The 27,446-nt window shown below is 36.9% G+C and overlaps 1 protein-coding gene across 1 annotated transcript in view; it reads right to left on the reverse strand.

Moving 5' to 3' along the window:
• Slc25a12 (solute carrier family 25 member 12) overlaps window positions 1–27,446 on the reverse strand; it is an 87,705-nt gene that overhangs the window by 1,563 nt on the left and 58,696 nt on the right. Inside the window, exons 10-17 of the mRNA XM_047543411.1 lie at window positions 25,622–25,703; window positions 24,163–24,321; window positions 20,330–20,382; window positions 19,992–20,072; window positions 6,544–6,684; window positions 4,262–4,400; window positions 1,153–1,311; window positions 956–1,046 (exon numbers count right to left, since the gene is read on the reverse strand). Coding sequence (XP_047399367.1) covers window positions 956–1,046; window positions 1,153–1,311; window positions 4,262–4,400; window positions 6,544–6,684; window positions 19,992–20,072; window positions 20,330–20,382; window positions 24,163–24,321; window positions 25,622–25,703 — 905 coding nt within the window. The remainder of the gene's footprint in view (window positions 1–955; window positions 1,047–1,152; window positions 1,312–4,261; window positions 4,401–6,543; window positions 6,685–19,991; window positions 20,073–20,329; window positions 20,383–24,162; window positions 24,322–25,621; window positions 25,704–27,446) is intronic.

The raw sequence follows: 27,446 nt of genomic DNA on the forward strand, positions 1-27,446 counted from the left end.
TTCAGGCTTTTCTATGATTTCATAGAATCTTAATATTTGTATGATATAATTTTTAAAAAATTTTTTGGTTGTTGATGGACCTTTATTTTATTCATTTATTTATATGCAGTGCTGAGGATCGAACCCAGTGCCTCACACATGGTAGGCAACCATTCCATCACTGAGCCACAGCCCAGCCCTTGTATGATATAATTTTAAGGTTGCTATTCTCACTTTTTTGTCTAGGTTCCTCTACTTCCTGGCTCATCAGCTAATCCTCTACTTAAGGCTCTGAGGAGGAGTCAGGTTTGAGATAAGCATTCAAAACAGTATTTGGTCTTCTGCTGAAAAGCTGATACTTGCTTGCTTTGGATACAACTTCCCCACCCAGCAAATATAACAAGTAACTGCTCTTCTTCCCAGTGTAAGCTTCAAGTATCCTAATTTTTTGCCTATACCTTACCAATGATTATACCCATAGGCAAAACCTCTTTTTGAACCTTTGGGGGGTGGGGGCAGGTTGGCAATTTCTTTAACCATCTAATAATAAATAATGGTTAATATGAAATATCAGAGGTACAAAAGAACTTGGATCTTTGGCAGAAAATTCATAGAAGTATTAAAAGTACACATTTATACCACTTCAGATGAAAAGACCTTATAATACAATTCATATAATAAGAATCTAACTCCACAAAGTTCTGAACTTGCTTATGCAAAAACAGACAATCATTCACAAAGCATTTACTTTGCTACCTCCCTAAACTTTCCCCAACTAGCTGACTACTGTGTATTTCATCACTCCGCCAAGGTCCTACTCTTAACACTGAAGCTTTGTAAGCTGTTTAAAATGCAATGGTCTTAACAAACTCTGTCTTACTGGTTTTCTGAATTCCAAACTGTCTTTGTAAACAGAACAAACATTTGTTTGGGTTTTGGTGATTTCTTTGTAAAGGAGTTGGGCAGCTGCACTTACAGGCCTCCGAAATCAATGTAAAACCACCGCTGAAGAAGTTCGTAGGTGACCAAAGTAACACCAAACTGGGGAGACGATCGAAACACTCGAGCTGAAAAAAAGGAGCGGGGAGGGGATAGACTTAAAACCACGATGACTCTGACGAAGACAACCACTGAGTAACAGGGCAAGACGCTAAAGTCAGGCAGCCATTCTACCTGCAGTCCCTTTCCAAAATGCAGAGGGCCCTTCTTCCCGGAGTATCTTTCTGAAACAGTCAATGACACCACTGTATGTTGTCTGGCCAGCACGGGCAGCCACTTGCAGTCTTGTCTTGATGACATCAGCAGGGGTCACCAGAGAAGCAGCAGGCACACCTTTCAGGAGAGACATATTTAACTCATGCATAAAAGGACAGAAATGCTGCTGACATCTAACAATACAATCTGCAACTTTAACCATGTGTGGGGAACTCAAAGCTCCTTAAGTTCAGGCACTAATGGAAAAAAGGATGTTTAGGAGCCTATTAGCTGCTTCTGTATGATTAAGAAAAAATACTTTTTTCTTTCTGAATAAAGAAAATCATTGGGCTTGGATATAGCTCAGTTGGTAGAGTGCTTGCCTTGCAAGCATAAGGCCCTGGGTTCAATCCCCGGCACCGCAAAAAAAAAAAAAAAAAAAGAAAAGAAAATCATTGTACATTGCATGATCCTAAAGAACTGTGAGAAGAAAAAAATGCAGCAATATTAACAGGATAATTCCCAAGTGTTCACTTTCAGTTTCAATTACTTTATCTCCTTTTTTCCTCAAATATGATATTTTTATGTATAAAACATAAGGATAATGTCAATTTAATGAGCTGTTGAATGTATCTGACACCCAACTGTGGTGTTTTTTGCTGAATCTTGTCCACTGTACTGTGGGAGGTGAACTGCAATACTAACAACCACTGCCTCACCTGTTGGAGGGGCTAACTTGAGAGTTAACCAACTCCTTTCAGATGGACTTACATGACAGGAATCATACAACTGGAGCAAAAGGAGGCCAGGTAACCAGTTAAGGAACAACAGGGGAGCTGATCATCAAAAGGCCTTTCATCCATCCCCTGTGCCTGAGCTTCCTGGGGTCACGTTGAGATTGATCATCAGCAGGACACAGAAGATGGATTTCACAACCTCACTTTTTACTTATAAAACAAAACAGGACACCGGAGCAACATAACCTTCCCCAGGGGGAAGAAATTCAATTTGGCCTAAATATCACTGTATCATCACTAGGCAGATGGAACTGGTGGCCTTGTGGGGGCTCTGTTAAGGAATAATGGAAATACCTCCCTTCAGGAACAGCCCTGCACCCTATTCAGATGAAACTAGGTAAATTGTCTCCTTTAGGAGACAGGATTCCAAGTGTTCTCAGTGCCTGCCAGCAAAGCTTTGCTGCTAAAAATTATAAAAATTCATATCTCACTCTGAAAACCCATCAAATGTCTATAGGCAAGAAGATGGTGCTGACTTGGAAAATGTTTACTCAGTTCCATCAACCACTGGTAACTTCCTGTCCATGATTAAAATGTGCTTTGCCTGTTTTTTCCTGCTGATTGGAAAGCATAAGGAAAAACTTGGAGGGAAAATGCTGGCCCCCATTTTAAAAGGGGAGACTGGTACAAACCAGAAAGGAGCTGGATGAACACTTCAATGCCAAGACTGAGCTGATTTTTAACGTTCAACTAACAAAAATTACTAGTGACAAAGGACAGGGATTTGCTGGACCCAAAATTATGTCTCAAAGCTCCCAGGAGTTTCTAAATCATCACAAGCCATCCTCTGTAATTACACGCAAGAACAACAACATGTTCATCTCCACAATCTCAGAACACACTGAGCACACCTCACTTCTGGACATACTCAGGCTATCCTGCTGTTTAGCCAGAGCCATGAGAAGAGAATAAACCCAGCACCTGAGAACCAGATAGGGAACATGAACCCAGCTGGTCAGAGCCACACGGAGCTCTGTAATGGCTCGTTGCTGGATGTATGGAAAACAATTACATGTCCTTTCCTTTCTCTGTCATTTCTTGAGTGTTGGTACAGCCAAGGATGCCTGGCTCTCCCTTCTGTTCCAAGTTAGCTCCTTCCTAACTCAGGAGTAAGGCTAGGTGGGCGCAGTGATGCACACCTGTAATACCAGAGGCTTGGGAGGCTGACATAAGAGGATCACAAGTTCAAAGTCAGCCTCAGTAACTTAGCAGGTCCCTGCCTCAAAATAAAAAATAAAAAGGGATGGTGATATGGCGCAGTAGTTAAATACTGCTGGGTTCAATTTCTGGTACAAAAAGGAAAAAAAAAAAAAAAAAGAGTAAGCCTATACCTGCGGGATCAGAAGGAAGGGCCTTAGACTCCTCTTTCAGATGGAATCTCTTCTGTGCCCACTTTGGTATTTTAGACAAAATGAAAATTTTCATTCATTCCATTAACATTTATTGAGCTCCTATTATTATTACTATGTTGGTCATATAGGGAAGGAAAGATAAACAGAGTGAAACTCCTACACTGAAGCAAACTCAGTCTGGTACAGATGATAAAACATATGCAAACAACTATTAACAAAAGACAAATTCCAGCGGCTGGGGAGGCTGAGGCAGGAGGATCCCAAGTTCAAAGCCAGTCTCAGCAATTTAGTGAGGCCCTAAGCAACTTAGCAAGACCCTGTCTCAAAATAAAACATAAGAAAGGGCTGGGGATGTGGCTCAGTGGTTAAGCACCCCTGGGTTCAATCCCCAGTACCAAAAAAAAAAAAAGAAGAGATGAAAAGACAAAAGACAAAAAAATTAAGAATATGAAAATCAAGGTCAGGAAGAATAGGGACAGCTTCATGACGAGAACTCAATTTTGAGCTAAATCATGTGGACCCCAATATACAGGGTTAGGAAGTAAGGGCATGCAAGACCTGTGCATCAACATGAGGTGTAACAAAGCAACTAATTTGATGAGAACTTTTCCACCTTAATGCTTAGCTTGGTGACACCCAAGGTTTCAGGGGCGAGGGAGGCTAAGAAACATGTTAATGATGAAAGCCCAATTTAGATGGGCAGATCTAATTTGGCTCCAAGATGCTAAGCTGCATTAAGCTGTTTATCCACATTATGCAAATGTAATTAACTCTCATCAGAATTACAGCACATCCCACAAAGGAGAAAAGGCAATCATATTTAAGTCAGATACAAACAATAACTCTTCTAAAAAGAAAGGGGGAAAGTACACAGAGATTCTGTACTTCTCAAAGAGAATGGGAAGAGAATTCTTGGGTCAAAAAAAATTCTGTAGTTACCTGCCATGGCTCCAGCTGCAAGGAGATTTAGACCTTTCACGTGTCCGTCTTCATCAGCCAGAAGTAGTTTGCAATGAGCATAAACAGGAAAATAGATTGCAGAGAAGGGAATGTCTCGGAGGAAACACGCTTTGGCACCCTGTCACAGAGTCAGGAAATAGTGCAAAACAGTGTGTAAACAGGGTGTGAATGCCCAAGTGGGATCCAGAGGGCTTTCAGCCTGAGGTGTCCCTCAAACTGTATTAGAACTGATGTGGAAGGGAAATGGGGGTGGGGAGAGACAAATGGGGCACAGGGAAACCTACATGGCCCAAAGCTTGCAGAGTGGATCCTAGAGTCCTAGACTTAATAACTGGGAAATAATAATATTCTCACAAACAAGAATTTCTTGGCATTTCTAGTTTAGATTCAAGAGTTTTTTTCAGTTAATCAATTTGACTTTTGTTGTAGTAAAAATACATAGCATGAGATCTACCCTCTTAAATTTTTGAGCTTGCTGTACAATATTAACTACAAGCACAGTGCTTTAGAGATCTCTGTAACTTATTAATGTTGCATAATGAAAAGTTATATTCATTGATCTATGTTTTTGAGGTTAATAAAAATTCAATTATCAAACCTCCAAGTTGCTTGTTTTGTTTGGTTTTGGAAGGGGAAGAGAGTTGTGGGCAGTTATGGGGGAAGGGTTTAGACTTTAAATTCCAAGATTAATAGCTTGATTCCCAAGCAATCAGTAAAGATAGCCCAAAAGACTCTCAAGGGCTGAGGTTATGGCTCAGTGGTAGAGCGCTTGCCTAGCATGCATGGGGCCCTGGGTCCCATCCTCGGCACCTTGTAAAAATAAAATAAAGGTATTGTGTCCACCTACAACTAAAAAACAAAATACTTTTTAAAAAATAGCAAATCATCAATTCAAGCTCTATAGAGTTTTTTCAGGGCCAGATAAAGGCTAGATAGGCAGTGGTGAGAGTAACTATTCTAGGGAAGGGGAAAAAGAAACTATAATTGTTCGCTTTTTGTTATTCGTGTGCTAACTAAAGGAGGACTGGAGGAAACCCAGACAAATATTTTAGCAGGAGATTTCCATGAGAGTACAAAAAGTGATAGCTTGTCCCAGTGGCTAAGGTCACAACGAACACCTTTCTCAGCCTTGTCCACAGCCCATGCTATTCCACCGCCCAAGGCTTTCCCTAACTAAACAAATCTGGCAATTTGGCACTTGTTCCCTAAGGAAAAGACAAGCTATAAGGGGGAAAAAAAAAAAAAAAAAAAACAACTCAAGGACTCTAAAGGATAATACAGAGATAAACAATATTCATAAATTCAGCTCTCAAAGGGAATTCTAAACAGTATGGAAATTAGAGGTGGACGGGGAGGAGCAAAGTGTGCAACAAACTCTCTGGAGATAAGCATCATTGTTTGCCGGTCTCCAGAGAGCCCTGTAGCTGTGCGATTCTAATCTAGAGAATGTCTAATTTCTAATTTTCAGCTACAGAAGCAAATTTACACATTTCTGCAATGATGGATCTATAAATAAATCAGATGCTGTGAAAACACAATTGCCTATAGTGGCTAAATTTACGTATTCCCCCTTATACCAGGCAAAGGAATGGAAAGAAATACTCTTCCTTGTTTAAGAAAAATAATAGCTTCTGCTCCATTACATCTGATCTGTAATGATGGGAGTAAGTATACCTGCAGGGAAGGATCTGTTGACTGGCATTTTGCTAAAGTATAGCACACTGTTTTTTTTTTTTTTTTTTTTTAAATGGAATTCATTATTGACAAATCCTACCACTTAACTTCTTAAAGACCTGAATCCTACCAAACTGTACTACTGTTTTACTGTGGTCAAATTATTAAGACAAAGAGAAGCTCCTATTGGGAGGATAACAATAGAGATAACTCAGATTCAAAATAAACATAAGACTATTTTGAAGTCCTATACCCCCACCAAAGGGAACACCAAAGAAACTTCCCAATCCCCCCATGGAATTAAAGGCTGAGAGCCTGAAGCCAGCAGGTCTGCAGTGCAGGCCTCCCTGCCGGGGACTTCACAAAAGCTGCAGATGACAACAGGAGAATGTGCTTGTGTATCCCACTGCCTTTAATAGAAGTGTCCTGATTTTTTCTTTTTGTTTGATTTTCTACTCCATGGACAACCCTGCTGGACAAGATTGCTTTTCAAACTAGTAGGGGGTGAAGTCTGGTTTCACATTCTTTCACATTTATATTGAGTATATTACAATCACTACTGAGCTAGCCCAAGGGAACCTACCCACCTTATACAGACCAAAAAGTCCCAAGTCCCGTAGCACATTCAGGGCACTGACTCTGGGTCCTGTGGTGATCTCTCCAGCCACCTGCAGGCGAATCTTCACTATCTCCAGTGGGTTTGTAAAGATGACCTGAGAACCCCCAGCCTGCAGAGAAAGGAGAAGAGACAGAGGCAATTTCCACATCAGAGCCAGAGTGGCAATATAAATAAGAAAATCCAGAAACCTCCATTTATTTACTTATTTGTTTGTTTGTTCACCACCTTTACACCTCCCTCTTCTTCACTGGAGAAGGATGCTTTGGCTGATGCTGGAGGGGCTCTGGGAGATTGTCCCTGTTGCAGGTCAGCCTATGTCTGGGTTTGTTTCTACTTGAAATGTCAAGATTGTTCTTCAGACCCATCTTAAACCCAATCATATTCAAAATAGCAAAACTAATAAACCTAATTTGGAAAACAAAAGCAAAGGCAGATGTGGTGGTAGAGTACTCCCCAGTGAAAGGGGAAAATATGGCAGAAGACTGGAATCTTTTATATACTGGAGCTAAAATTCAGATCTATAATGTTTCTTTGCTCTTCTTAGAAAAGATTCCCTTAGTTCAGCCACTTGCTTCTGCTTCCTTGGAACTTGTAGAGCAATTAGCAACACTTTGGCCCTTCAGAGGTGCTTTGAGTCAGAGAAGGCAAGTCTCTGATTCAAATTCTAAAACGCATGAGCCTGAGCAGAACTCTAAGACAGATACACAGACAGCTACCCCACACAAAAGGAGGGGATTTAGAAAGACAAATTTCAGTATCATTTCAGACAAAACCAGAACAACTTGTATGAAGAGCTGAGAACTGGAGCGCCTATGTAGTTACCATGAGTACAACACCCTCAGATTAAAGCCACATTCCACAATCTAGTGGTGAGTGATAAGAGTCTTGAATTCGGATAATCATAGTATATTTGCATTTGAAATTTGTTAACTAGTAAAGGAAAAAAAAAAAAGAATGTTTAACATAACCACAGCCAACTCCTTTTTTGGCTTTAGTAAGAAAGAAAAAGATGTATGTGTGGCTATGGATACATAAAAATAAATAACATGTATAGTATCTTCTTCCATGAAGTGAAAAAATCCCATTTATACACTGTCATCTTAAACTGTGACTGTTTACATTATATAATCATAACTCTATTCATACAATATTCATAATCATATTCATATAATCGTAATCATATTAAGTAAACATAACAACTGCAATGCACACCATGTGAAATATGAAATGCATCCTCATTGGGGGCACTGTAATTCCATGGGTATCAAAATGCCACAAACAATACCCAAACCCTCCACAGGCAACCTCAACAGCATGTCAATGCTCTAACTTCCCGACCACATTCTTGCTCATTTATCTAAAACCCACACCCCTTTTTCCAAAGGGCAGCAATGTTGCATTGCTGGGCCCATTTTCCAAACCACTCTGGCTCTACAAAACCCCACAGCTACTCGAGTTCCAACTTCGACACTTTTCTCCTTTCATCACCCACAACTGCCAACATTGACACTAGATTCCTTTCCTCCTCCCTGGATTCCCCAGGGCCTGAATCCCCCTTTTGTCTACAAACAAGGAGTGTGGCAATTTGATGGCACACATGCACACACTTTTGTGCAGGAACTCCGCTTCCTGTAACTCCCCAACTTGGAGCAATACAGACCACTGGCACACAGGTCCCCCAACAATGTACTGACCCAGTTTTACATGTTGATATGCCTGCATTTCTCTCTCTTTTAATCTGTTGCACTGCAGGCAGAAGGGAGCATTTCAGTGTTTGAATCTGAGAAAACAATACTATCAAAAGGGTTGCTGAGTGAAAAATTGTTAAAATGATAATCCAAGTAATTACTCCTGTAGCTAGTATTAAAGACCAAACCAATTGGAAAAGTTTACCACTTCCCTGAAATCTCTTGTTTAAATAATTGTTGCAAATACTATCTTTGGGAAATGTGTTTTATATTCCAAACTAAAGCAGATTAAAAAAAAAAGGAAGAAGAAGAAGAAGAATAGAACTACAAATTTTAATTATAATCCCCCAAGTTTGCTACCACCAGACAGTGTCAGCCCCTGGGTGCCAAGTGTTATATGTGAATGTTTTGTTTAAATAACTACAAAGTTCTTTCATGCTTTTAATTATTAGTAAATTACAACATCCTGCAGAGCAGGAGGACTACAATCTGCATCTCCCCTCACAGTTCCCTCTCATTCCCCTCACTTCTCTCATGGACCCTTTTGGAAATGAATTGCCAATTTACTGAGATTTGCACTCCTTTAACAATTCTGTACAAATAACAAAGTGTCTACTAAAATTCTACTAAAACAGTACAGTGGAGACAAGGTGACTACATCTCAAAATGCATTCACATTAACTGTCATGTGTTTTAAAGATTAGCTACCTAGCAGTAAGATCCAACAATGCTCTGGACATTAACACAAAACTAAACTGAAATGCACCTGTAAACATACATAACCTGGCAAGGAAACATTCAGACAATGAAACAATGACACATTGTAACAAGGCACACAACTATAGTTTGCTTCCCACCAGTGCTTTCTGCACTGGAAAGAGCAAAACTTTCAGCACTTATGTAGTTTGTATATACTTTAAAAATCAATAAACATTTTTTAAAACTCTTAAGATAAGGGTTGTGGCTCAGTGGTAGAGCACTTGCCTAGCATGTGTGAGGTTCAATTCTCAGCACCACATATAAATAAATGAATAAAATAAAGGTCTATCAACATCTAAAAAATTTTTTTTAAAAATCCATAAATTTATTCAGGAATACTGAATAAATTTAGAAAAGCTAAAGATTGCTATTTGTCTAAAATTTTGGATGTTTATATCACTTAAAGGGAAACACACAGGGTAAATATGCACTGTCCCCCCCACCTTTTTTTTTCTTTTTAACTTTGAGCTGTACCACTATCTTAAACATATTAAACTGGAGACAGAGGGAGGGGCAATAAAATCTGAAATTCGTTCATTATACTGGTAAGAAACTAAGCAACATAGAGTAAAGATCATGATGTTATCATTCCCTTTGAGTGTTTCCCCTCTGGGAAACAAATACATTTCCTCTGTTCTAGAACTCTGCTAATTTTAAGTGATATCATTAATACAATAACAGCTTTTCAAAGGAAAAAAAATACTTCTTACAGAATATACAATCATTTAATGTACAGAATTTCATAAACATTATAAATTTTCAATGAAAAAGATAGTACCTTTGTACTATCTTTTCTGTACAAATATGCTGTTTGCTAATGTGTTTTGCTTTGTTTTGTTCTGTGGTACTGGGAATTGAACCCAGGGCATTCTACCATTGAGCTATATCTCTAACCACCTATATTTTATTTTGAGACAGTCTCACTAAGTTGTCCAGGCTGGTCTCCTCCTGCCTCAGTTTCCCAAGTAGTTGGGATCATGGTGTTATGTGCCACCGTGCCAATTTGTTTCCTAATTTTATTTTTATTATGTATGTGCATATGTTTTTTATTTATTTAGTGTGTGTGTGTTCGTGGGGGGAGAGGTGTGTGCTGCGTATGGAACCCAGGGCCTCAGGGACAAGAGGCAAGTGCTCTACAACTGAACCACAAACCCAATTTGTTTACTAATTTTAATAAGAACAAAACTGAACCAAAAAAGTTCAAATGCCCAATAGAAAATAGTTAGGTAGAAATAAATTACAGACTTTTAATAAAGCGATACAAGGTGCTATTAAATCATGACAAATTACATAAGCAGAACATAAAATATTAGCTACACATTTGATCACAAATATGTCAAAATATTTTACCTAAGTTTACCAAAATCAAAATGACTTAAAGACTAAAACATTAGTTGTATACTAGAAAGAGAAACTGAATAACTGGGAGAAATAATTTTCATAGCATACCCTGTTGCACCTTTTAAATTCTGGAATAATATGAATGCATGAACTACTCAACAAGGACAACAGATAGAACTAGTCTTGGATTTCTTTACAGATTAAGTCCTCTTTCATATATTCTTCCCCATAGCAAATATGATAATTTTTATACTTTAAATCCATTTTTTAAGCTAGTTGATAGTAGTTATCTGTGGATTCAAAACTTTAAAATGCACACACGCACATACTCTCTCTCTCTTTCACACTAAAAAAAAAAAAAAAAAAACAAAACTAACCAAATATAGCTAGTTATTGGAAATAATAGATACCATTTTTGGCCAGGTGTCGTGGTACACAGCTGTAATGCCAGCTACTTGGGAGGCTGAAACATGGGAATCACAAATATAAGGTCAGCCTGGATAATTTAGTGAGATCCTGTTTCAAAATTTTACAAATTAAAAAATGTAGCAGGGGTGGGGGCGACTGGGGATGTAGCTTTCTTGTAGAGCTCTTTTTGCTGATTAGGCCTGAGTCCCTGGTTCTCATTCCCAGCATAGCAAAACAAAAAAAAGATACAGAAATTTTTAAAATAAACCCCAATGATATACAACTACATAGATTTAAATGGCATTGCCTGATTTGACATCTTGTTGCTTCTAATGATTTACATTATATAATATGCCATTCCATACCATATCTTTGGTGAATTTTTTACTCACCTCATCACCAAATTTAGCTTCTAACTCTCTAATCCCTAAGTTTGCCTCATCAAATCTGCTGCTTTAGGAGCTGGAAGCACAGTTCACTGGAGGAGTGTTTGAGCAGCATGCATAAGGCCCTGGGTTCCATCCCTGACACAGGGGCAGTGGAGGGTGGGGGGATATAGACCTGCTACTTATTTTTCTTAAAGAGATGGAAACACAACTATTAAAACATGCTTAGATGCTTTTATTTTTCAGTATTGTCATTTTGTTGTAGTTGTTATAAAATTGAATTAAAAAGACAAAGGGGAATAAATTCCATTTAGAATAAGGTTTACCATTATGTTACAAAAATGGGAAGAAAGTAAAAACTTCCATTTAATCTTATGTTTTTTAATGAGAAAATAAACCAACTAAAATTGGCAGGAAAAGTTAGTGGGAAAAGGATGTGATGTTGAGGTGTCGCTGGCCTCCAATGTGCCCGAGGCTGAGGCTACACACAGGATTTGACTAGTTCAACCTTCTGCCCTCACAATCCTACCCTGGGGGGCAGGGTCCACAAAGAAGGTGGGGACTGGACCCTGTTTATCCAAGTCCCTTGCTTCTTGTTTTCTTTGATCTCTTGTCTATAGTTTGGAACTCTTTCCCTCCAACCACAATATTATCTAATTAGAACAACTCATTAGAAAAACTTCTCTCACAGAAACTGATAAAAATCTAACTTCAATTTGTTTAAGGTCACGCCAGCTACTCAAGCAGATGTACAAAATATGTGGGGTGTTTTGTTTTGTTTTGATTTGGTGGTACTGTGGATTGAACTCAGGGTCTTGTGCATGCTAGTTGAGCATTCTACCAATGAGCAACATTCACAGCCCCAAAATATGTGTATTTTAAATAACCAAAACAAATCATTAAGTGTCACAAAATTAGCTGTCACTAGGACTGACTCAAGAGAAATAGCAACAGTGACTGTCCTACAGACCATCAACCAAACATTCTTAGAAACTTCCATAAAGCAATAAGAAATAGTTCTTTCTAAAATAGTCTAAGATAGTGCTAATTTAAAAAGAACAACAAATCTCTCTGATAAGCAGATGATGACACAAAATGGGGGGTGGGAGGGGGGCAAGAATGGAGGAAGGAGGGGCTGTATAGAGAAAAGAGGGGTGGGAGGAGTGGGGGGGAGGAAAAAAATAACAGAATAAATCAAAAACTATTACCCTAGGTAAATGTATGATTACACAAATGGTATGCCTCTCCTTCATGTACAAACAGAGAAAAGATGTATCCCATTTGTTTACAATAAAAATTAAAAAAAAAAAAAAAAGAAAAAGAAAAATCAATCCCTGGGGCCTTGTACGAACCTGAGAGTAGTTATCATCTTTTCTTTTAAAACTTATTCTCATTTTAAAAAATATCTTCTGAGTCTTACAATATAAGACATGGTTTGCCCAAAACACATTTTCAATGAAATTCTTAAACTAGATAATCTTGTTATTAAACTCCTTATTTTATGTTTAAATTGGGACCTGTCTTTAAATATATTTGTAATTGTCACCAAGGAAAATTATAGCAGATCTGACTGCATACTTCTTTAAATTCCCAATTAAACTCTCTTCTTAAAATTAAAAAAAAAAAAGTTTACATTTAAATCTCATTTCCTTTAGTGTATATTCTATAGCTACATTCTTTGTGGTTACCTTGGGGGTTACATTTAACTCTTAATTTGAACTCATACAAGTTTAACATCAATAAAGTACAAGAACTTTGCTCCTTTAAAAAAAAAAGAACAAACTGCAATGTTTATTGCTGAGTGATAAAATACACCAGGGTGTTATGATATGAAACTATACATACTTATATCTATGGTAAAGGAAGTGCTATGATCTCAATGTTGGTGTTCCCCCAAATTCATACTTTAGAACCTATTCCCCAGGGTGATAGTATCAAGAGGTAGGGCCTATGGGACGTGATTAAGTTCTAAGGCTTCTGCCCTCATGAATGGGATTGGTAAACTTCTCTGGAAGAGGTTGAAGGTAGCTACCTTGTCCCCTCCTCCATGTGAAGGTACAGCAACGAGGCACCATTATCACCCTGAATCTGCTGGCACCTTCATCTTGCACTTTCCAGAATTGTGAATAATAGATTTACATTATGAAGTATCCAGTTTAAGGAACTTTGTTATAGCTGTCAGAACAGGCTAATATAAGAGGCATCAAAATCCCTGTGTACCTATCATATATCACTTTTAACTTGTGAGCATATGTATATGTATTCATGTTAAGTATGCAGGAATAAAGTTAGGACTATACTGATCCCTGGACATGTGAGACAGAGGAGCTATTTAAAGATGCCCAAGATCAGGTTACAGGTAGACTTCTTTAGCTAGGGAGTTGGCTAGCTACAGATCTTGGCCACAAAGATTGGTAAATGCTCCAATTAACAAGTGAGATTTCTACTGCACCCATATGGGGAGAGGGCATGTGTGCAAGCTTGCACATGTGCACACATGCATAGACTGAAGGGAAGAAACATGCAACAGTGCAAAGATTGTGGGTTTGGAAGCCTGTTGACCTAAATAGTCATAAGCTAATCCAATTCTTGGTTTCCTTGGAATCCCAACAACTGCTCTATCTATCTCATAGGGCTTTGGGGCTCTAACCAAGGTGAGGGCACTATGTAGATTGAACACAAGACACAAAGGAAAGAATGCGTCCTCCTCTGAAGTATGTTTGCACATGGTTGAGGAACTTCACCCGCAACATGAGGGGATTACTTTAGCCCTTTACTGAGCAATAAATACATTTTGGGTTTTATGACTTCTATCTACTCAGGAGTGAATGCACTCTGGAGGAGGTAAATCATCAGGTGAATGATAAACTGACCTGGGGTTAGAGTTTAACAATAAAATAACAAGTATTTACCAGAGAAACCTTAAAGCAAATTAAAAGCACAATAACGTGTCATACTAATTAGAATGACAAATAGCAAAAATATTAAGAATTTTGAACATCAGCGAGGATATGCAATAACTGGAATACTTACATACTGCTAATAGGACAGTAAGATGGCCTGTCCACTTCTAAGAAGTAATTGACAGTTTCATTTAAGTGGAACACATATCTACCCTATTCTACTCTTAGTAATTCCCCCAAAAAACAAAATATATGTTGACAAAGATTGATACAACAAGGTTTATAGCAACCTTATTTATAATAGACAAAATATGGAAACAACTTAAATATCCACCAACAGAAGAACAAACAGATAAACAAAATGATAAAGAAAACAGATAAATAAAATGTGGTACATTTATAAAATACTCAGCAATTTTTTTTTTTTTTTTTTTTTTTGCAGTGCTGGGGATTGAACCCAGGGCAAGCACTCTACCAACTGAGCTACATCCCCAACCCCAGCAAATTTTTTTTTTTAAATGCAAAAAAAGTCTGATCCCAACATAACAACAAGGATGACTATCTGAAAGCATGTTAAGCAAAAGAAGCCAGCCATGAAAGAATGTATTTTGTATATTCCATTTATATGAAATCCAAGAATAAGCAAAACTTATGACAGAACTCAAAACTGTAGTTGCCTGGGGGAAAAGGGGAAAGATTGACTGGAAAGAGGTATGAATGAATTTTCTGAAGCACTATTTTGGGTAGTAATCAAATACACAATCTGTTTACACTTCTATTTCCAAAAATTGTATTCTATTTGTTTTCTTTTCAGTGCTGGAGATCAAACCCAGATCCTCACACACACTAGGCACGTGCTCTGTCACCTGAACTACACCCGCAGCTCTGCATCCTATTTCTGAAGTGAGATGTTCCACCGTGACTCCATCCTTCCCTTAGTGAGAACTGCTTGCATTCTGAATCAGGAAGTCAAAGTCAAAGAAACTTCCATCTGGCTTAAAAAAGACAGTATGTGTGAACACAGAGTATACAGTTCACACACATATGATGCAGAAGAGCGTTTACGTGTGTGCAGTATATGAAAACTTAGAAGAAAACATGCCAATGTTGGCAATGAAAAATAAAACTGTCCTTTGGTAATATCTCTGCTCAAGGCAAAAGGCCCTAAAAAATTAAGCTTAAAAAATGGCATCAAGCTGGGTGTGGTGGCGCATGCCTATAATCCCAGCGGCTTGGGAGGCTGAGGCAGGACGATACAAGTTCAAAGCCAACCTCAGCAATTTAGCAAGGCCCTAAGCAACTTAGCAAGACCCTGTCTCTAAATAAAAAATAAAATGGGCTGGGGATGTGGCTCCATGGTTAAGCACTTGTGGGTTCAATCCCCAGTACCAAAAAGAAGGCAGGGGGCATTAAAGATCAAAGACCTAAAAATTAAGAGCTAAAAGTACAAAACTCTTATAAGAAAACAGGCATAACTCTTCATGATCTTGCTTTGGGCAATGATTTCTTAAATATAACACAAAAAGCACAAGTAACACAAGAAAAAACAGATAAACGGGACTATATTAAAGTACAATTCTTCAAAGAACTCATCAAGAAAGTGAAAAATATCTGAAAATCATATATCTAAGAAGGCACTCATATTTTGTATATATAAAGAACTCTTATAACTCAATAACAAAAGACATGGGGCTAGGATTGTGGCTTAGTGGTGGAGTGCTTGCCTAGCATGTGTGAGGCACTGGGTTTGATTCTCAGCACCACATATAAATAAATAGTATGAAGGTCCATCAACAACCAAAAAAATAAATAATAATAATAATAATAATAATAATAATAATAATAAACAACCCAATTTAAAAATGGGTAAAGATTCTGAATAGATGTTTTTCCAAAGCTTATACAAATGGCCAATATGCACATGAAAAGATGCTCACTATTATTAGTTAGTTGTTAGACCACAAATAAGATGCCACACTTCACACCCAGTAGGATAGCTACAATGAAAAGGCAGACAATAGGCAAAGACATGGAGAAAACAGAACACTCATGAACTACTATAGAAATGTAAGAGTGTGGTAATTTTCGGAAACAGGATTTTAGTTCCTTAAAGTTCTAATTGAAATTGCCATATTACTGTCCACTAATTCCACTTAAAGGTATGTACCCAAGAGAAATGAAAACATTTGTGCCTTCTTTTATAGCGGGTTTCTTCTGCTTAACATGTTTTTAGCATGTTGGGTGGGGATCAGGTTTTTGTGTTTGTAAAACCTTACACACCAATGCTCATAGCAGCATTATTCATAATAAAAAAAAAGGTAGAAACAGCCCAAATGTGCATTTACTGATGACTAGATAAACAAAATATGGTATATCCATATATTGAGCGATAAAAAAGGAATGACATATTGGTTGATGCTAAAACATGGTTAAACCTTGAAAGCATGCTATGTGTAAGAAGACAGGAACAAAGGCATATGATATATGGTTCCATTTATATGACATAGTCAGAATTGGCGAATCTATAGAAACAAAGTATATTAATGGTTTGCTAGAATTGGCGGGGAGGTGGGAAAATTGGAGGGTGACAGGTAAGGATATTAGGTTTCTTTTGTGGTGATGAAATGTTCTAAAATTGGTTGTGGGTATGGCTGCACAACTCTGAATATACTAAAACCCAATGAACTATACCCATTAAATGGGGGAATTGTATAGTATATGAATTATATATCAATACAGCTGCTTTTTGAGGGGTTGGAGATATATCTTGGTGGTAATGAGTTTGTTTTCCTGTTGCTTTTTAAAATCTACCTGAAACATGTAAGTATTCAATGAATAAGAGAATGAACAAATTAAAGAATGAATGAATGGACATATATCAAATGTGAACGAATATGGTTTTGGAGACAGAAGTGGTTTGAATTTCCACTTTGCCATTTACTAAGTGCTGGATCTCACTAAGGTTTAGTGAACCCTAGTTAGGAATGATAATGAGATAATTGCTATAAAATGTTCAGCCCAATAGGAAAAGTCCCTACTGCTCATTAGCAATCTAGTAGATCCTAGACTACATTAAAAGCAAAAATCAGTGTCGATGATAGTAATAATATTTTAGTTAAGTTGGGTGGCAAGTGTGTAGATGTTCATTTTATTATTACTCTTTATATCCATGTAGCATATATTATTTTGCAAGTATCAAATATCGCATTCTTTAAAAACTGATCATAGGGCTGGGGATGTAGCTCAGCGGTGGAGTCACACTTAGCATGCATGAGGCCCTGGGTTCAATCCCCAGCACCAAAAAAGAAAGAAAAGAAAAAAAAAATCATAAAATGAAACAAAGAACAATGAAAAACATATGATGCCAGAGGACCAGGGATTTTACTTTTTGGTCACTTCATGATCCAGACAATACACATCAGTTTTCCAAAAGGGCAATATTATAGTTATTTTCATAGCAACAGAATTTCCCTCTCACCTATCTACAAGACACTTAAAGCCCAGGCCTTAGCTAATCCTTCTGCTTTAAAAAAAAAAAAAAAAAAAAAAGCCTATTACTCAGTTTGAGTCATTTCTTCCTAATTAACCTGTATTAAGTACAACTTTAAAATTGGGTCATTTTTGGAAGAACATCAGTCCTCTTCTCACAGGTGGCATTGTCAACACTCCAACACCAGAAGGACGCTGTACATTGTATCATCACCACTGCCTCAGCTGGTGAGAACTCTCAGGATCAGCCTGTCAGGCAGCTACTCTTCCCAGTGTTTACCATTCAGGAAAGAGTATCCTGCATCCCACAGTGCTTGATATTCTATAGTCTCACCCTTTTTGTCTAAGACTTTATTCTCCACGGAAATTCATCAACTTTGGAAGAAATGGTGGATCATGCTTTAACAATCATTTACACTGTAGTATGACTGAATTCATGAGTAAAAAATCAATAATTGCACATTTTCTTTCTCTCTGAATAAAGAGATTTAAAGTGGGAAGCAGAAACTGTTCCAAGAAAAGAACTGCAGACGACCTAATCATTGTGCCTATAGTCCAACCAAACTATTTCCCATCCTGTCAATTTCCAGCTAGACAATTCATTAAAGCCTCCAGAAATGATTCATGATTAAGTAAGAGATTTAGAATGTCGGCACAATCCTTGAGACTTAAACAAATTCTCAGAAGTTCAAATCTATAAACAGGGTCCATACCCAGGAATAACAAAGGAACCAATTTATCCGATTATAATTTAAACTCTTAGGTCACAGATCAGACAGGGGAATAAGTCAGTTTCATGACCAAAATCCTCTATTACAAATGGAAACAGAAATAATTAGCTATAAGGAGTCATTTATTTATTTATTCATTCATTCATTCATTCATTCATGCATGCATGCATGCATACAGTACTGGAGATGGAACCCAAGGTTTCACACATGCTAGGTATGTATTCTACCACTTAGTTACATCCCCAGTTCTTTTTTCTATTTTATTTTGAGATGGTTTCACTACGTTGCCCTGGTTGACCTCAAACTTGGAATCATCCTTCCTCAGTCTCCTAAGTAGCTGGTATTATAGGTAAGCATAATCAGTAATGTAAGACAGAAAGAGCATGACTTAGGTTTCTGATAAATGGATGCATGTGCTGTGGTAAAAATTAATTAGGAAAGTTAACAAAAGGGAAGCTCAAATCACTGAGATAAATATTTATAATTTACAAGTTTCTCTCAGTAGATGAGAAACAATTAGAGTATCTAATGGGGATGGAGAGGAGAAACTACAAGTTTGGTGATCCACCTAGGCAAAAATATGATTGTTTATCCTTTTTGAAAAAAGAAATTCAAAGACAATGCATTGCTCAGAATATATGCAAGAAACATACACACGAGCTGGGGTCATAGCTCAGTGGTAGAGCGCTTGCCTAGCATGTGTGAGGCACTGGGTTCGCTTCTCAGCACCACATATAAATTAATTAATTAATTAAATAAAGGTCCACTGACAACTAAAAAATTAATTTAAAAAAAAGGAAACATACATGTAAACATGCATACACACACACCCCAATCTACCTCTTGCATTAGAACTTTGGTTGCAGAAAGCTAAGGACTTATGTATGTATCAGGTTGACAAATCTCATCAAGGAGAACCTAGAACAACCTACCTCTCTAACCCAGTGGGCAGCTTTGCTGAATTAAAACTTCAAAGGTCATTGACCACATTTGCCTCAGGCTCAGCAACTAAAAAGGTTTTAGTAAAGACTGCCTGCCAACAATTCAGCTAGAAGTTATTCACAATTTCAGGAGCAAAGTGGACTAAACAAGTATCAAACAAATCACATTATCAAATGTGAAACAAATACCACAAGTAAAATTAGTTGAGTTGCAACTTAGATATGAGAATTGACCTAAATCTAACATAATCTTACACTTTTAAGACAGAAGTTTTTTGTTCTAAGTAAATAAAATCTGAACCTTTGACTTCAGAATTTTTATTAATAGCTGCAATACAGTTACAGTAGCTGGCCATACCTTCCAATCCCTAAAGAAGGAAAATTATGATTATACCACAATGACTTACTTACACTTAAAATATAAATTTTCAATTAATCAGTCATCTCACACTTAAAAGATCCAGTCAATATAAATATGTGGTAACTACCCAATGCTACATTTCCTGTGATACTTAAGAAGAATCAGGATTTTTAAAAGTCTGGAAGGTCATATTTCAGAAACTTCTAAGAGAGCTGATGAAAATAATATCTCTTTTCTGTCCTCAAAACCACTTAGATTATACAACAAAATTTAAAAAATCATTCCACATGAGAAAACCTGCTTTGAATCACTTGGGTTCAAGGGAAATGGTACTCAGTTATCCTACCTAGCACGCGAAAGAGATTACGGAATATAGCTGCCACAGGAAACACCCAGGATTAATACTTACACAACCTCCAGCCAGGACTTCTGCTGGAAGTGGAATGGAGCCATCTCTTCTGGTAAATTTGTCCCGGACAAAATCATTAACCTAATTAGAAAGATAAAGCCAGTTAACCAGAATTCCCAACCATTTCCCCTACTGGCACACTGTTGCTTTCCTAAGTCAGCAAAATATCTGTCTCATGATAAAATTAAATATCGTCAAAGGCTTACAATATAAATGTATAGTTTTACAAGAGTCTTGATAGTGTACCAGTTTCAGCAGCATCAATTTTTATTTTTAACTTAATCTAAATAAATGGTAATCTAAGTAAATGACATAAATTTGGTGAGCAACAAACTTACAGTTAGTTTAATGGCCTTTTCTGGAGCAACCCCTATAAGCTGTGGTATCAGACCTAGGTAAAGATAGATCATCATTAACAATATAAATGTACTAGATACTTATATACAAGTCCAAGAAAGAAGTGCTTCCTTCATACTATTTACCCAGAAAACATTTCAGGATTTTAATTAAAATGGGGTAAAATGGGTTATCCTAAGAACTCTGTATATGTATGTAATAATCATTTACAAGTCAAATATAATGTCATGTTTTCTTGAGGCTATAAATCCTTTTTCTTTTTTTTTAATATTTTTTTAGTTGGCAATGGACCATTATTTTATTTATATGTGGTGCTGAGAATCGAACCCAGTGCCTCAAATGTGCTAGGCAAGTGCTCTGCCACTGAGCCACAACCCTAGCCCTAAATCCTTTTCTTAAACATACTCTTTTAACAACCTAGTTATCCAGCACCTTCCCAAAAAGTACAGGAGGAAAGAATGGAGCCTCTGGGATTTCTCTACTCTGGGAACACTGCCAATACAAAAGGAACCGAATTCCCCACCTTGTTACAACCAAAAATATAAACAGACACTTTATGGAAGTTAATGCTGTCTACCTGGAAAACCTCTGAATAGTGTATTTTGTTAAGTACACCCAGATTTTGACAAAAAATAATGCTACCTACATAGCAGCATACAGTAGCTTGGTTATAATAGAATACCAACTCCCATAATATTCTCTTAGAGAAACCCAGCATTCAGTATTCACTTACTTAAAAGGAAGCCACAACTGCAAAGAAAAATGCAGTCTTTAGTATCATCTAATGAGTATTTTCTATAAGCAAAAACATATGCCTATTATATTTTCATTTACTAACATGTGTCAAGCTTAAGACATTTTTTAAAAGAATCCCCTTAAAACAAAAGAAATTGTTATTCTTAGAAAGTTAAATTTCCCAGGCAGGCTGCAAACTGGAAAAGAAAAACAATGTATAAACGATTCAACATCTGTAGATATTCCCAGGGTTCAGCTCTAAAGTACACCTTATCCAAATTGTTAGTATACATTTTTTGCATACATTTTTTAAAGATGCTAACAATAAACATTTTATATCCTTTCCGTCATTCAGCCAAGGGAGTTATATATGTGTTTGCACGCTCACTCACTGCTGATCTTAAGCCTACTTTGAGGATACTGCTGAGTGATGATGTTCCATGAGTTGAGAGCCAACAAGTAGTCATGCATACATGCTACTGTCAATCAAACTGAATTATCAATGACAAACACAAATCTGCACACACCTTTCACAGACAGCAGAATGATTTAAAAGAATGAATCAGCAGATGGCAGTCTTAACTTTCTAACCCTCATGATTATCAGGCCCTATTACTTTTTTTTTTTTATTTTTTACGGTGCTGGGGATTGAACCCAGGGCCTTGTGCTTGCGAGTCCAGCACTCTACCAACTGAGCGATATCCCCAGAGGGCCCTATTACTTTTAATCTAACTCCCATACAACCATGGTAGCATGTGTATTTGTTTTACCATTTGCCACACTAAAGCTTGTGGAATCTCAATAAAGTACTGATTTGTGTCATTTTACCATTGTTGCCTGCAAAGAAATTTAGCTAATCTGTCAACAGTTTTGTCAATCATCTGACAGAGTAATGAACCAGCTCTAAACAACATATGACAATCTCAATAATCACAGTACTCACATACAGGACTCCTAGAATCTTCTCCCTAATACAAAAATCTCTCATTTAAGGACTGAGTTTATCAGTTCATATTCCAAATAACACCAACAATCCCCTCCTCCACTCACTGTGTTGCACCTATTTATTTAGAATGGTATCTCTTTCAAATGAAATCTTGGCCAGGCACAGTGGTGCACGCCTGTGTGCCCCCAGTGGTTTGAGAGGCTGAGGCAGGAGGATTGCAAGTTCAAAGCCAACCTCAGCAATTTAGCAAGGCCCTAAGCAACTTAGTGAGACCCTGTCTCAAAATTTTAAAAAGAAAAAGAAAAAAGGGGGAGGGCTGGGGATATAGCTCAGTGGTTAGGTGCCCCTGGGTTCAATCAAAAAAAAGAAAGGAAGGAAGGAAGGAAGGAAGGAAGGAACAAAGGAAGGAAGGAAGGAAGGGGAGAGAAAAGAAAAGAATAGAATAGGAAAGGAAAGGAAAAGAAAAGAAAAATATTCTGTGAGCATTTATCCATGGAGAAAGTTAAACCATGTATTATAAATCCAGGTTTCTTCTAATAAAGGACATTCTTTTTGTATGCAAAGGAAGATAAAGGTCATTTTTCAACAATGAAAAGATTGGGGATGTCAAAGAAAAAAACAATTATAGTGCCACTCAGCCTGATACCCATTAACAAACACTAGATATTCACACCTTAATGAGTTTAAAACAAGCCTTCACTTGGAAAGACCTGCATTTGGGAGAATGCACACCTCTTCTCATGGGGTACATACTGTACAGGCAGAATTTAGAGGGGCTAGAGTTCTAAATATTTGAGCAAAATTAATTAGATTTATTCTCAGGAACAGGGTATTTGAGCCTAGTTTGAATTCAAAATGACTCTCTTCTCTTATTCTATATATAATGCCAAAAATAAACATCTTCATCATGCTTTTCTTCAAATATAAGTGTATTAATTACATTCTCAACTTGAATACTTGAACATAATGCTAATTAGAGGTATTGTTTTTCCTTCTGTCCATGAGCCTACAGCTTTTAAATTTTTTTTTTAGTGTAGATGGACACAGTACCTTTATTTATTTTTATGTGGTGCTGAGGATCGAACCCAGTGCCTCAGGTATGCAAGGCAAGTGTTCTACCACTGAGCCACAACCCCAGCTCCGAGGCTATGGCTTTGCTCAGGCCCAATCTTTCTTTCCTGTGAAGAAGTTCTAAGCCAAACAGTTCAACAGAGCTCAGAATGAGCTAGGGATTAATGAGCTTGTGTGTGCAAACAAACAAGTACAGTAAATTACATAAATACTCTGGACTTGAGCATGTAGAGAGTATTTTCAAAGAATTCCAAGTGGCGCCCAAAAGGATTAAAAAATTAATCTCCCCCCAAAAGGAACCCTAAATTCTAATGTGAAAACATGCACATGAAAGTCATTCTCCTTCCAAAGAGAACAAGTTCCTACAAAGCTGATGGGGGCTGGGGAGGATTCTGCATGGAGCTGCAGCCTCTGATGCTGACAGCGCTGCGCTCAGTGCAGAGCTGGTGGTAAATTCCTTGCAAAAGAAAATCTCTCTGCTATGACTGTGTGCCTCTGAGCTCAGGGGAGGAAAGGAACAAGAATGAGACTCGGAGCCAAAGGGCTTTGTTTTGTTTTTTCTTAAACTTCAGTGACTCCTTGGGAAAGACTTATAAAATGGTCTCTTCAAAAGAGACAAAAGTATTTGATATTTCTTTCAGTTGAAACAAGCTCATTGAGAGTAAACTCACCTTCAAGTGGACCCTAACTTCGAATTCACAGAAAAGAGGTGCATTTCTCCCCTTTGAAAAAAGAAGTTATTTTTTTAGTTGCCATCCCTGTGTTCCACCTGCAGACGTGTGCCTTGGTTTGTGAGAACATGGTGACATAGACTCATGTTGGCACAAAGACAAGATTTAGATTCCAAGAAATATAAATAGCAGGAAGAAGATGCAAAGGTCTTATCTGTAGACTACTACTGCTAGTCACCAGAAGGAAAATAGGAAAATGAGCATTAAGAAAAACAGAGAGGAAACATCCCTAGTCTGATTTAGCAGGCAACATACTGGTTTCTGTAATAGTTAAAATCTGCTACTGGTGAGATAAAATCTCTAACTTCAACTGCTGCTGAGATTTGCTTACCCCGGTAGAGTCCAAAGAAGCCCTCATAACGCAAGACTTTCTTAAAACAGTCAAAGCTGTTTTTATACATCAGCTCCCCAACAACTGAGCCAGTGCCACGCTGATTTTGCATCCGGGTCTTCACCAGATCTATAGGATACACTGCAGTGGCTCCCACAGCTACAAACAGAACAATGTTTAGGCTTTAAAAAGAACACAATTAAATATAGAGTCCATAAAGACAACAAATCTCATCTGAAAGGGTGAGAATATAAAACACAATATCTATTCTCACAAAAGAGACATATTATTCTTTGTTCTCCCACAGATAGCCAAAGGATGGCAGACTAGCAACCACTGGGGCCCATAAAAAGAGCTGTCAGAGAACAACTGTCAAGAATGGTCTTTGATATCCTAGCTTCATAAATTGAAGAGTAGATTATCAAGTCATCACCAATATCAGACAATTCATGCTCAGCTTCCCATAAAAACAACATTAAAATATTATGTATAACAATTCTTTATATTTTTCCATTAAATGCTATTACTCCAGTTACCTCTTAATAACTATAAAATGACTATCCCAGCAAACCAGGTGGCTGTACTTTTAAAATTGAGTTTACTAAAGCATTTTGGTAAATTAATCTTAGTTATAACCATAATATTGGAAACAAATTTCCGCATGATCCTACCCCTACATACAGGATTTGGTTTTAAAAAAAATAAGGCCATGCTTTAGAACTGAAATATTTATTACATGAGCTAGAGTATTATATTTTTTGACAGTTGAAACCCAAACATGCTTTATGACTTACAAAACTAAGAAAAAAAAAATACTAGTCTCATAAGTTCAGGCTTGTTGTGGAAAATCATAAGGATTTTAATCACACCTGCTACGCTTCTCTCAACAAAATAACTACATATTTTCTTTGTAGAGTATTTAAGCAAAAAGAGTCTCTCAAATTTCCGCTGGGAGCAAGGAAGGGAGGGGAGGTTCATTTTAGCAAATAAACTATAAGTCTAGATAGTCTTAAACCAGTGAAAGAAGAAAGAAAAAAATAAAAAACATAAAAGCAAAAGTGAATCACTTTGAGAGGTTGTTTTGTTTCATGAGGTTCTGGAATTTGTAGCACAAATCTTGATTTCCTGCCTGCCCCTATGTCATAAATTCGGTCTTATTTTCCATTTTTTTTTTTTTCATACTGTCCTTAACCAGTATAATTAAGGTGAGTGTAGTACTGCATCTCAGACTTTCACATCAATACAGAGGTTTTATCCTGAAGACAGACTGGAGCCAGAGGGACCACAGCCATGCTATGACAAGTCCTCTGATCATAGGTAAAAATAAAGAACACTTCAGAGAGCCCTGCAGTCGTGACCTCCGGGAACAATGAACTGCACCTTTGCTGATTTGCCCCAGTCTAGTGAGATAATATTACATGAACACAAGCCTGAAACAGCACACAGACATGTCACTCACCTCCAGCAACTGAGCCCAGAGTAAATCTGTAAGCGGACTCGGCAATCTGGAGCCAGACAGGCCTGCCTAACCCAGGAGATTGCTGTAGGGAAGAAGAAAACATGTAAAAAATTTTGGAAAAACACACTGCAAATGAAAAAAAGCAACAATTTGGCTATTTCAAGATAAGAAAAAACAAAAGTGAAAGCAATATGGTTAATGAGGTAACATCTCCTCTGAAAGAAAATAGGATACTCATGTAGTCAAAAATGAAAAAATGTTTCCTAAAAATAAATACCTCAAAAGGAAAGACAGTGGAACGAACCTGAAATAATTTTCCTATGTACATACTTAAATACATCATACTGAATTCCACCATCATGTATATCCACAAGAATGGGATCCTAATTAGAATATGATATATTCCATGCCTGTATAATTATATCAAAAAAAAAGTACTGTCATATATAACTAAAAATAATCAATTTTTTAAAAAAAGTGCCCCAGATATAATCCCTGATGCAAAGAATTATTTGTATTATTCAGTTACTAAAATTTCTGTATCAAAATAAAGATACTACATAATGAAAAAAAAAACTTAAAAAAATGAAAAACTAAAAATAAATACCTCTATTATTAGCATTTAAAAACCATATCTGCAGCCCCAGACAGGGGTCTTATCAGCTCCAGTCAAGTAGTCAGTGAACTTAAGTAGGAATAAATTTATGATTGAAAAAAAAAAAAAAAAACTGGCAAAATACACAGCTTCTTTCCTCCTATTTGTTTACAAGCCTATTAATGTCCCATTTATTGGTTACTACTGGGGAAGACACTATTAATCTCTAGAAGTGAATCTCTCTTTTTTTAATATATATATATATATATTTTAGTTTGTAGATGAACACAATACCTTTATTTATTTATTTTTATGTGGTGCTGAGGGTCAAACCCAGTGCCTCACACGTGCTAGGCAAGTGCTCTCTCTACCACTGAGCCACAACCCCAGGCCCTAGAAGTGAATCTCTTAAGTAAATAAACATTTGAAGTTTAAAATCTCTTTTCCCTCTAACTTAAAATTTTAAAACTTTCTCAAATGTATAAAAATTACCTTGATTCCTTAATCAGAGAATATTAATCATAATTTAATATCTCTAAAGACTACTGTCCTAATCGTATTCAATTCTAACAAAATCTATGAAAATAATAAAGGAAAAATCCAATTGTCATTCAGAATGCTATTTCACAGATGTCCTATAATATAAAGGACCTGAAATAATTTGTCTATATCAGTGTGTCAGTATTGTTCTTTAATATTTTATGAAAATAATCTGCTATACTACATAAATAACTTGAAACAAAGGAATAAAATATTTACTTTCTCATAAAGAAAACAAAAAATATTAGCTTGAAATGAGCTTTTTATAAAAGCATAACAGACTATGGATAAAGTTCAGAGATAGAGTGCTTACCAAGCATGCTCAATTCTGGGTTTAATTCAAGGAAAAAGCATAATAAAAAGTTCATATACTTTCTACTACATTAATTATATATACATAAGTCTAAGTAATATACATTATAAAATTATATAAAATGCATTTTAAACAAATACAAAAATAGAAATGACTAAAATGAGAAACTGAAATGTTTTTAAATAATTTTATTTTTCATTTATTAATGCGAAAATATTCTTGGCATTACTTTAGCATACTTCATTTAGTTTTTTAAGGTGTTGGGGGTACTGGGGATTGAATATAGGGTGCTATCACTTAATAATGTCCTTTTTATATTTTTTAAATTTTGAGACAAGGTCTCACTAACTTTCCTGGGCTGGCCTCCAGCTTGCCAT

This window comes from Sciurus carolinensis, chromosome 3 (assembly GCF_902686445.1).
Source record: "Sciurus carolinensis chromosome 3, mSciCar1.2, whole genome shotgun sequence".
NCBI lineage: Eukaryota > Metazoa > Chordata > Mammalia > Rodentia > Sciuridae > Sciurus > Sciurus carolinensis.